This window comes from Podarcis vaucheri, assembly GCF_965113315.1.
Source record: "Podarcis vaucheri genome assembly, chromosome: 6".
NCBI lineage: Eukaryota > Metazoa > Chordata > Lepidosauria > Squamata > Lacertidae > Podarcis > Podarcis vaucheri.
This window is the reverse complement of record NC_138764.1, coordinates 8,911,692-8,924,175: the sequence shown is the minus strand read 5'-3', so window position 1 is coordinate 8,924,175 and position 12,484 is coordinate 8,911,692. Positions and strand designations below refer to the sequence as shown.

The 12,484-nt window shown below is 47.3% G+C and overlaps 1 protein-coding gene across 1 annotated transcript in view; it reads right to left on the bottom strand.

Moving 5' to 3' along the window:
• The window catches only part of PAPPA2 (pappalysin 2), a 133,673-nt gene extending 122,302 nt beyond the window's left edge, over positions 1–11,371 (bottom strand). The window contains exon 1 of the mRNA XM_082228999.1: positions 10,903–11,371. Coding sequence (XP_082085125.1) covers positions 10,903–11,356 — 454 coding nt within the window. The 5' untranslated portion in view covers positions 11,357–11,371. The remainder of the gene's footprint in view (positions 1–10,902) is intronic.
• Between the last annotated feature and the right edge of the window lie 1,113 nt (positions 11,372–12,484).

Here is a 12,484-nt window from a genome sequence, read left to right as displayed (position 1 = left end):
AAACATTTAATGTCCTCCATCTAAAAAGCTAGCTGTCAGGGTTATAACGTAACTTTTTCTCTAATCTGCTAGCTTTCTATGTGTAGGGAATATGTTTGTATAGAAGAAAATTCACCTTGGGAACTCCCATTCCCGGCCTGAAATAATACAGTCTAGAAACAGTTTTGCCACATCAAATCCTGCAGTGTGAACTAAGCCTGAGCATTAGAGGTTTCAATCGAATGATCTTTGAACCGTTCTGTTCTATAGTTCCTTGCTGTTTTAAGGCTGGTGGAATATGTTGTGTTGCACGTCTCAAACACACGCCATCCTTGCATATCAACATATTTTGAAAAATCTGAAAACGCTAACAAAGGGTCTCTAGAAGCAGAAGCTAGAAAAGCACCTCAGAAAAATCTGGGCTAGAAAACACAACATCTTCCCCCCCAAGCTGCTCCTTGCAATGCTGCTCCCGCCCCCCCAAAACACATTCCTATAATTATCACATAATTAGCAGGAAATGAAACAGGAGGACTGTAGGAAACAGCTGCATGGCATAAAAAGGCAATGAAGAGTTCTGAGAAGTTCGGGCCAGAAACTTTTGGCCCACCATTAGAAACACAGCTCACCCATCATTTGCACAGTGGCTCTTTTTCTGAGAGCCCAGTAAACTTATTGTCTTTACCAATGGCCTGGGATGGCAGAAAGGATGGGGCCTGGCAAATGACAGGTGGACTGAATTCAAATCAGCGGACCACAAGTTGTGCAGACCAGGAGGGAACTGTCCTAGAAGTCTTCGGAATGGTCTCCCTAAGCCAGGGGTCTGCAACCCGTAGCTCCGGTGCCGCATGTGGCTCTTTTACACCTTTGCGAGGGGAGGATGCGCATTGTGCCCCCGACACTCCCCACTGTGGCGGGCGCTGTACTGGCTGTGATGTCGCATGGGGGCGGTGCGTGCGTTAGTCACGCACCGTCCCGACGTCACCTTCCCGCCCGCTGTCAGATTGGAGGGCAGTGGTGTGCATGCTTTAAATGTCGCAATGGCTTTGCGGCTCCCCGGTTTTTTTCCTTCGGAAACGGGTCCAAGTGGCTCTTTTTGTCTTAAAGGTTGCAGACCCCTGCCCTAAGCCCACCTGGTGTTTGTGGACTGCCATAATGGTAGGCATTGGTCAATAAATAAATAAACCAATAAATTTATTATTTGCACCCTGCCCATCAAAGTCTGGTCAATATTGCTTTTTAATTATTATTATAGGGCTAAGAAAAGTGGAATGCTCCCCAGCACCATTTTTTCTTTATTAATTTATATATTGCTTTATATGCCAAAATGGCTTCAAAGCAGTTTACAACTATAAAATCAATACATAATTAAGATACACAATATTTTTTTTTTAAAAAAACACCTGTTAATACAATAAGACCAGTTCAGGGGAATGCCTGCCTAAACAGGTGTGTTTTTGGGAGCCGAAAGAAACTAACATGGATGGGTCGTCTCGCATTTCAGCAGGGATGGCATTCCACCACACTGGTGCCACCACTGGAAAAGCCCACCCCCGTATTACCACAAGATGATACTTATCAGATCATGGCAAAATCTACCCTGGCCCCTTTAGCTGGCAATGGTGCCCTTACTGGACAGTGAGAAGGAAGATGGACCAGAATTATTTGAGGCTTTGTGTGTAAGTAGCACCACCTTAAACCAGCTCAGTGACTGATAGGCAGCAAGAGCAAATCTCACAATGTATGCCCAATAAAGGGCCACCACTTGTGAGTTCTGCAAAAGCTGCAATCTCCAGACCAGCTTCAAGGGAAGCCTCACCTACAGAGCATCATTAAAATAGCCCAGATGTGAGGTTACCAATCCACATGTAACAGAGGCCAAGTTCTCCTGTCCAGGAAAGGGCACAGTTGGTGCAGCAGCTGAAGCTAGTGATAGGTGCTCTTCAGAGGGAGGGCAATCCCATTTGTAACAAGCAGACTCCCCAGTACTTGTGCCCACTCACCCACAGGGCTCGGCTTCGGCCTGTTAACCCTCACCCACTGCACCCAGAGACTGGTTCAGCTTAGGTACAACCTCTGCCAACTTGGTTTCATTGGGAAAGCAGAGCTGAGCTTCATCCACCTTCTCATCATCACTCCTAATGGCCTCACATAGCATTGGCCCAAATGCAGACACGTCCTGCCCCACCTCTAATCTCTGGAATCACTGTAAATCAGTGCCTCCCATTCCCAACCCATGGAGATGGTTCAGGGAGACACATAGGCGCCGACTCCATGGGGCCTGAGGGGGCTCGAGCCCCCTCAAAAAAATTTTGTGGGGGCTTAGCCCCCCCCAATAATCTCGGGCACCCTTCCAGCAGAGCGCCGCCGCCGTCCCCCGCCTCCTCCCCACCTGCTCCCTTGCCAGCCAGCCAGTCAGCCGCGCGCCCTAGTCGGAGAGCCCCGGCCGTCCCCCGCGAGATTAGGGAATCCCCGGGGGCGGGGGCTCCTGCCTCGCTGCTTCGCAGCACCACCGCCACTCCCAAGGCACTGCCGGTTTCAGCCCCCGCGAGAACAGGGGAATCCCGACCGGCCACACTGGCTGGGGGGCGTGGCTTGCCCTATTTAGGGCCGGAGCGGAGGGGGCTCGCCCTCTCTTCTCCGGCTAGCCCCACGTTTCCCGCATATCAGCTGTTCCGGAGCTGATTAATAGGCGCAGCACGCTCTCCCCTATTCGCTCACGAGGGGGCGGCGCCACTTTATTTGCATATTCATGAGCTTATTTATTATTCATGAGCTTTCCCGGGCCCCCCCAATATTTTTTATAAGTCCGCGTCCCTGGGGAGACAGCACATGCAATGGTGCCCAAAGCAGCTGACAGATCTCACAGCAGCAGGAGGGCTCTTTTGAGGGTCTCTCCCTCAAAAAAAGGTCCTCTGTCAGGGTGGCCAGGGCCAGTTGCATGACAAACCCAGGCCTGAACCCAGACTCACAATCTGTTTCCTCCAAGAGTGCCAGTCAGTTAAACTGGGAAGCCTTGCCAGGCTTACCTCTGTGCACTCCAGGGGTGCCCCCCCCCAGTGGCAGCGAAGCCAGTATTTTCTGCTGCTCCGACTCTTTCAGCAGGGCTTGTTTCACAAATGTTTCGAGTTAGACTCAGCAGCTGGCTCTATAATCCACAGACCCACGCTGAGGGGGTGAGGAACCTCTTAACCATAACTTAGCACTTAGGCAGGAAATCTCATCAAAATAATATTTCTAGTTCTGCACAGTCTTCGGGAAACTGATGTGGTGAGTGACAAAACAGGCAGCTTACCCAAGCTGCATGGTGAGAGCATGTTCACGCGAAGCCGTTTCATGCTATGAGGTAATCCACAAAGCTTCACAGGCCCTGTGATGAGCCTTCCCTGGTCCAGATTCTACTCAGAGCGCTTGAGATCACAGGAAAGCAACAGGCACCACAAGAACTGCAGCATGACTTGAAGCTTGCTCAGTGGTTGGGCTTCTCAGTCACCCCATGTTAAGACTGTGCACAGTATAGCTTTTTAACATTCAAAAAATGCTACACTAGGTTATATAGCCCCAACCTGAAGCAAAACAGGAATCCAGAATTCTGCAAGCTGCAATTCATTCTGGAAATGTGGAAGTCTGGTTCAATCCATGCAGTGAATTTTGCCAAGGCTATCCTACTCCCTCTCCCAGGAGATTGGTCTAATCCCTATACTAAAGGTTTCCCCAACTACCAGTTGAGACTGCCTTGCTTTTAATGCCCTTGGTCTGGTCTCTTGGGTGCTTGTCCTGCCCTGGCTTTTATTGTTCTGTTTTATATGTCATCATTACGCTGCTGCCACTCAGCCGTGTTGCTTGCGTTTGTATTACATTTCAATGTTATTTTTGGATTCTATCTATTTTATTCTGGGAGCCAGTTTGGAAGCCTATGGGTAGAAAAGCAGTCTAGAAATACTAATTCTATATATAGATATATACTATTCCTGTAAATGTTGTTGTTGTTGTTTTAAGTTCTGCATTACCACCGCAGAAAACAATTTCAATCAAGGACTAGCAGAGAGGCAAGGACTTTGAAGGCAGTAAGGGTGAGAGTGAGGAATTGTATGTGCTCGTAACTAAAGCAGGGAACAAGGTGGGACATTTGAAATGATGTCCCTCCTGACCTCCTCTCGTGGAGATCACCAGCAGGCTTGTGACCTAATGGATATCGCATGTAGAACTGGTTGCAGGAACAGGCATCTCTAAGCAGGGCCAATGTGCCTGGCCAGAACAACTAAGGCAGCTTGAAAAAGGACCATCATGATCACGTAAACTGCAGTGACCACATTAACACACACACCTCAAAGCAGCACTCCATACAAATCAGCCCCACTACACAATCTATTGCAGATCACAAAACCTGTGGAACTCCTGCAAGAGACTACACGGAGACTGGTCCCCAGTAAATACTGGATTTATTTTAAGAAACTGTGGGGAATTTACACACCCAGGTGTGTCAGAAAATAATACCACTTGGGCCACTTCCCACAAATATCCAGTGCCTGCATTTGGTCCAATGCCAAACTGTGGTTTACTGCAGCCTTACCCAACCATGCGCCCTCCAGTGGTTTTGGAATACAATTCTTGTCGGAACATTTCATCATATGTGGTGGGAATGTAAGAAAGTAAAAAACTTCTGGCAAATGATATATAATGAGATGAAAAAGATGTTGAAATATACGTTTCTTAAAAAAACCAGAAGCATTTTTACCAGAAGCAAGAGTATTGTTGGCTCAGAAATGGAAGCAAGAAGAAATACCGACGAAAGAAGAATGGCAGACAAAATTAATGACTAGGCAGAATTGGACAAAATGACAGGAAGGATACTAAGAACTTGTCAAGAATGTATAACTTGTTGCTGAAATGGAATACACAAGATGAAACAGTTAAATCAGCCATGATTAAGTGGGCACAAGACATTGGTCATAATATTATGTTTGCTGACTGGGAATGGTTGTGGAACACCGGTATAAAATTTACGGCATGTAATGCCTTAAGAGAGAATATTATGAAAATGATTTACAGGTGGTACATGACCCCAGTCAAGCTTGCAAAAATCTACTATTTGCCCAATAATAAATGTTGGAAATGTAAAGAAACTGAAGGTACTTTTTATCACCTTTGGTGGACGTGCCCGAAGATTAAGGCTTTCTGGGAAATGATATATAATGAAATGAAAAAGGTACTTAAATGTACTTTTCCCAAGAAACCAGAAGCCTTTCTCTTGGGCATTGTCGGCCATTTGGTGTTAAAAAAAGATAGGACTTTTTTTATGTATGCAACAACAGCAGCAAGAATACTCATCGCAAAGTATTGGAAGACACAAGATCTACCCACCCTGGAAGAATGGCAGATGAAAGTGATAGACTATATGGGACTGGCAGAAATGACTGGCAGAATCCGAGACCAAGGGAAAGAGACGGCGGAATAAGATTGGAAGAAATTCAAAATTTATCTTAAGAAATGTCGTAAAATGAATGAGTGCTAAAATGTTGAGGTTATAGAAAAAAGTGGATTACAGCTGTAAAAGATTAAGTAAAAGAAAAGAACAAGGGAAAATTAGATAAACTTAAGGGGGAGGATTTGCTGAAACAAATTTGGAAATTGGGATGCAGAAAAGGGAGGTATGGGGAAGTCGGTGAAGTAAGGTTTAAGAAAAAAGGATTTGAAATTATACATGTTTGTTTATGTGTTTGTTTGTTTGTATTGTGTATTGTTTGTGTTTATATAAATTGTGAAAAACCAATAAAATTTTTATTAAAAATAATAATAAAATGACAGGAAGGATTCGAAACCTGTGGGACCAGAGATTTACAGAAGATTGGAAGAAATATAGGAATTATTTGAAGAGCAACTGTAATCAACAAATTACGCTAGTAGGACTACAATACGTTTTGTAAGGAGAAATATTGCAAAGAAGAGAGCTATTAGTTATGAGATTTAAATGTAATAGTGAAAATAAGAACTGTAAATTAAGTGAATAGACTGGAAAATTTTCAGATGTGATTGATGGAATTAAAAAAAAACTGTATAAGATGCAAAAGTATGTTTAATTACTGTTGAAAATGATATGTTGAAAACTAATTTTAAAAAAAATAATTTTTTAAGGAATACAATTCTTGTCAGTCTCAGCCAGCACAGCCAGCATCAGAGATGACTCCAGCTAAAACATGGAATCACAGAATCTCAGAGCTGGAAGGGACCACGAGAGTCATCTAGTCCAGTGTTTCCCAAACTTGAGTCTACAGCTGGTTTTGGAATACAGTTCCCATCATTCCTGACCACTGGTTCTGCTAGCTAGGGATGATGGGAGTTGTAGTTCAAAAACAGCTGGAGACCCAAGTTTGGGAAACACTGATCTAGTCCAACCCCTTGCAATGCGGGAATCTTGTGCCCAATGTGGGACTCAAACCCAGAACTCTTGAGATTAAGAGTCTCATGCTCTCCTGTCTGAGCTATCCCAGGCCCAGGAGGACAAAAGTGTATGGTTCTATTGGCAGAGCATCAGACTCTTAATCTCAGGGTTGTGGGTTTGAGCCCACGCTGGGCAAAACATTCCCGCATTGCAGGGGGTTGGACTAGATGGCCCTCATGGTCCCTTCCAACTCTACAATTCTATGATTCTAAGGCTGCTTTAGTGTTACATGAAGAAGCCTTGGGCTTATGCACTCCCTTTCCACTTTTCCTCCACCACCACAGTCACGAGGAGCAGACTGGAAGCTTTTGCTTCCGTTTTAAGATAACTGCATTTTGTGGCCATGTCTCAAGGCAGTCAAGCTGTGGCTAGTCTTAATTATGGCTTAGAGGGCAAAGCCAACTTCAAATTGTGGTTTCAGATCCCGGCTTGTTTCCTTCAACCATAGTTAAGACAAACCACAGTTCTGAGTTGCAACTTAACAACAAATCACAGTTAGTCAAAAATGGAAACTGAAGCTTCCCGTTTCCTCCTTGTTGGCCACTCAGGAGAAGGAGCACCTAACACAAAGCCAAAGTTCAGAGCTGAACTCAGCCAGGGACCATGCTCAGAAGTAATGGTAAACCAGGAAGGATGATTTCTCTCTGCACCCAGAGGGCTCCCACTTTGCTCCTCTTTTAGCTGGGGAGGGAAGCAAACCACAGGCTTAGCTCTGAATCCAAACCAGTTTTTGAGGTTTGCTTCTCCTCAACAAACCTTGATCAGGAAGCCAAGAACAAACTTTGATTTCAGCTGATGGCTTGTTTGGAGAGAAAAGTTCAGATGTAACGCTAAGACTGCCACTCTGTGGTTTGTTCCATCACTTTTGAAAACTTAAAAATGGTTTATAGCTGGGTTGCTGTTTTTTAAGTCAGCTTGTTTTTAACTTCAGACTTGTCTCAATGGTTGTGATGCTTTTACATTTTAAGTAAACGGCTGAAAGCTATTTCTTTTCAATTAAGCAGCACACAAATTCTGTTTTGATAAAATAAATAAGGGAGGAACAAAGTGGGGGAACGTGAGCTCATGCACAGCACAGTTAAACAAGCCATACTTTGTGCCCTAAGCCTTGGACACGTTAGATTAGTGGCTTGAAAGACAGCATTTGAAGGCACACTGTTTTACAGGGCAGAGGAGGGGCAGGGATGTCTTCACCCGATGCCCATGAGCTGGCACAGACCTGTAGCCAGTGGGGGCTAAGGGGGCCCTGCCCCCCCCAAAAAAGGTTCCCTGCTGCAGCTCACCCATTTCCTTACAAAGAAATAATTAAATCAACAGGAAGGCCTTCCTTTCTTAAAGGTAATCCAATCCCCCCAGCCTAGCATTAATTAAACTATACATTTCTTCCTGCCTATTTTATTCTTTGCTCATAACTCTTATTTGTACTTTTCACTGCGCAAGCCAGTTCGAGTATCTTTTTGGAAAGGCAGAGTGAAAATGATGTGACTGAATGAATGAATGAACGTCTGCATTACAGGCCAGACTGCGTAACTCCACCCTGGAGCTCAAATTAGTTTGACCCCAAATGTCCAGTTCTGTACCTCCAATATTCATCTGTAAAACAGGAAAATATCTCTGCTCACATGCACACCAGTTGTGATTTAACTGCTCAAGTTGCACGGCATGGCAGTTGCATCAGAAACCACACAGTATTACAGCACACCATTGGGCAACACCCCCTGGATGAGGCCATAAGAACCAAAACAATTATTTGGCGATGTAGAAGTTGTTTGTCGCTCCACCCACCACTGGCATCAACCTGTCTCTAAGTTTCAGGCACCTGTGTACGTGTGATGCAGAAGAATCCAATTTCTGGCAGAGGGAATTTTTGTAGTTGCAGCAGCTGGAAGCATGGTTAAAACTTCTGACATGCAAGATGCATACAGACTATACATTTAAAGCACATTCAAAGCACAGTTTTCCCCTCACCCCCCCCCCCGCCCCCGCAAATAGAATTCTGGGCACTGTAGTTTGTTAAGAGTTGCTTGGAATTGTAATTCTGTGAGGTTAAACTACAGTGCCTAGAATTCTTTGATGGAAAGAATGTGCTTTGAATGCAGCTAGTCTTTTCTGGTGCTTAAGAAATAAGCTTCCCATGATAGTTTGGAATGAACCAGCATTGCTCTGGTGGTTTTTGAGCAGGAGTGGGCAGACTTTAGGGTTGAGTGGCTGACTTTGGTGGTGTTGTTGTTGTTCTTTACTAGAATACCACGATCTTTCTATCAGAGACAAGTGTAAAAGAAACACAGTTAGAATTAAAGAGCAGGACACACGGTGAGTCCAGGAATTTATTTTCAGTACCAGAGCTAAATGAGCTCAAAATCCTTTCACACCAAATCCACTTCTAGTTGGCTTTCTTCATTTCAGCAATGAATTTAGGTGACAAAAGTCATTTTGTGGTTGCCTTGTTAAACAACTGCAAAGTCAGAAACCTTTGCTCATCTACTGCAAATAACCCTGAGATCTACCACTAGTTCCCAATCTACTTTCTGGGCACCTGGGTCAGAAAGCAAACAGAGAATTCTCTTTCTTGCACCAATTTCCACTGCTGCAAAGGCACAGTGGAACTCATAACCAGGTAGAAACCTGATCTCTCATGGAGGCCCATGACAAGTAACATCACTGTCTAATTGATTCCATGAAAATCTAAAGAACTTCACATGTGAAAAACCCCAAAAATTCAGAACCTTCCATATGTCATATATTCCAACGGTCCCCATTTACCTTGGACAGTGTATATTTTCTGATAAAGATGATAAGATGCATCCATATAATTTTGTTGGTCAAAACTATTGGGCTGAAAGGGTTTAAACCTATGCCTACTTATTTGGAAATAGGTCCCAGGTGATCTCTGTGAATTCAGCAAGACTCACCCTATAAGCTGTTTATTTTAAAGTTATGTTTTTATTATGACTTTTCTGTATTATTAATAATAATAATAATAAAAATTATTTATATCCCGCCCTCCCCAGCCGAAGCCGGGCTCAGGGCGGCTAACAACAATAAAACAGTATAAAAGTATAGCATAAACAACACTCTAAAATCATTCAACATAAAATTAATTAATTCAGGCCACTGGCATTGGATCATATTGTTACTAGGTGTATGATCTTTGTTGTCTATTTTCTTGTTTCTTCAGCTTGTAAACCACCTTACGCATAGCAATATAGAAAGGCAGGAGACAAATTAAAAGGGAAATGGAAATAAAATACACAGGCCAGCTTCAAGCCATGCATAGTGCAACAACTCTTGTTGATTTGAAACTCTTTTCCTTGTAAGTTAAAAAGCTTTCCTTGCTCTGTAGCGCAGTACATGCTTCAGCAATGTGAGCAATGTGTAGAACACAAGGAAGAGTTGCATTCAGCACTCATTCTTGGTGCATTATCAGGAGTATCCACCAGTAATCAACTACTCCCATTTTCATCTGTGAAATGTTAGAGAGTAAAATATGCTTGCTGTCAGGGTGCTTCCAGACCAGGGCTTAGTACAGTACTGCAAACCGGTCATTCAAAATATTGCAAACCGGCCGTTGGCATGACACTCCCCCCCCCAACTTATTGGTTATCCGGATTCATTGGGGGGGGGGCAGGGAATACTGGCTGGCTTTTTGTTGCTGATGGCTTCCCATCTGTGTAAACGCTGCAAAAAAAGTGTTCGTATGCATGAACAGCACCAAACCTACACCAAACACCCATCTGGAGGTACTCTAGGGATAGAAATTTGCTGGACAGTCCGGTTATTCATCAAGTCAGAAAGGTGAAGTGAGTAATGTATAAAGGGGTTCAAGGAGAACCACAAAAGAATCAGGAAAATTGATTCAAATCATTCTGAATACAGAGTTGAAGAGCTTTCCAGTTATTAGTTGCCAAGTTGCCAAGTTTAGAATCGTAGAATCATAGAACTGTAGAGTCGGAAAGGACCACAAGGGGCACCTAGTCCAACTCCCTACAATGCAAGGCTCTTCTGCCCAATGTGGGGCTCGAACTGACGCCTGCTCTACCTACTGAGCTATCCTTCCTTCCATTTCAGAGTGGGTGTGGCATACAGAACAAAAGCTTATTTCTACCAGGAAAGGTGAGCATTCTTAACAGTCCGACCCTCTGCCTGTCACTGTGGCTCTTTGTGCCCAGTCTTGGCCCCTCCCTACCCCCACCCAACACTTTGTCGAAACTTCTTGAAAAGTAATTGGCAAAGGGTATCTGCGTTTATTTAATTTTTCCCCAGGGTGGGGCACGTTAGATCGATAAAATCTAACTTAAAGTACCACCAGCGCCATCCCTCGGGTCCAGCTCTAGCCTTAACTTGAAGGAAACACGCACGTCGTCGGGCGCTTGGATACCGCGCATCTTCGACTTCTCTCGGCTTTCGAGGGCGCCTGCCTCCTCCCCGCGGACCTGGCCCCGCCTTCACGCCCTTCCCTTCCCAGCGCCCCTCCCGCTTACCTGCGACGACGGCTGGGTTGCTCTGGCCGCCCTCGGGCTTCAGCCACGCCTCGACGGTGAACTCGAAGCGGGGCAGCTCGGCCACCACCCCCGGGCGCAAGAGCAGCTGCTCCCGCCGGCCCGAGAAGTAGAGCGCGGCGACGGCGCCCGGAGCAGCGGGCCCGGCTCTGGCGCGCGCGCGCCGCGGGAAGGGGCTGCTCTCGCCCCACGTGTCCTCCACGCTGCTGCCCTCGGCGCTCCGGGCGCGCCTGGGCTGCCCCGGCGCTGCCGCCGCCCGCCCGGGAGGCGGGTAGGTGGCGTCGGGGCGCAGCAGCCGCGCGGCAGAGCGAGTCCTGCGCATCCAGCAGCGCTCCCCGTCGGGCGACTCAGGCGTCGGGCTCCCGCCCAGCAGGCCCGCCGTCGCCACCAGGAAGGCGGCGGTGGCCACCAGCGGCGTCCAGCCGGGACGTGCCATCCTGCGGCGCGCACCTTCGGGGCAGCCGCTTCCTGTCCTTGGGTCCGTGCCGGTCCCTCGGCTCCCTTTCACATGGGTCGGCCCCGGGCGCGTCGGTGGCTGCCGGGCTTCAGCTGCTGCAGCCCCTCTGCTCCGAGCGCCGGAGAGCGGTCAGGTGCATCGCCTCGCCCGGCCCAGCAGGGTCCCAGGACCGAGGGGGCCCTCAAGGGCTTCCTTCGAGCATCCTCGACGCCTCGCCTTGGCCCGGTGGCTCGCCCGCTTCTCTCCGGTGGCTCGCCCTGCCCTCCTGCTCCGTCCGGAGGTCCCAGGCGGCCGAGCGCCGTGCGCTGCCCCTCGTTCCCGGAGCTCAGCTTGCGCGGGGCGGCCGCTTGCTCGCGTCGTGGCCACCCCAGGTGCGGCTCCCCTTCGATCCCGCTGGATTCCTGCGAAAGAGAACGGGAGGCAATAGGAAGAAGCGTGCGTCTGGAGAGCTGCTCGCTCTCGGCTTTGTTTGAAGAGGATTGATGCTGCTGCTGCTGATGGCCAATCTCATAAATTCTGCACATCACTCCACCTCCTGCCTTTCTCGGTGCCCCCTCCCCCCTCGCCCCCGCCTCCCGTCATCCTCTCTCTCCTCCCCGCGCGCTCGGAGAGATGGAGGGTGGTACCCCTTTGGGGTGGCGGGAGTGGTTTTGCGACCGGATCCCATTCACTCTTAGAAGCACTACCGTGCTCGGGTGGGCTTACGCCCAAGTAAGTAAGGTCAGCCGCTGAAACAAGTAGACCTTACTTCCGAGGAAGCGTAGGCGTGTGGGCTGCTTTCCCGTTACCTTGGCCTTGCTACCTGCCTGGCAGCCCGTCAGTCCCAATCCAGCGCCTCCCTTTCCCTTTCCGATCCCACTGAGAAAGCTCCAATGCTACGCACAAATTACTTGAGGGTAAATCCCATTCACCTCTATGAGACTTAGTCCTGAATCAACATGCCCTTAGGATCGGGCTGTGTGACATTAAACTCGGTGCGGACTACTGCACCAACATGTTCAGGATCGGGGCTTTTGGAACCGAAGTCGTCTGAATTTAGGGGTTTTCAAACGCAGCATCCCAACCTTACACACATCCACGTGAAAGTCAGTCCCTTTACTTTGCGTG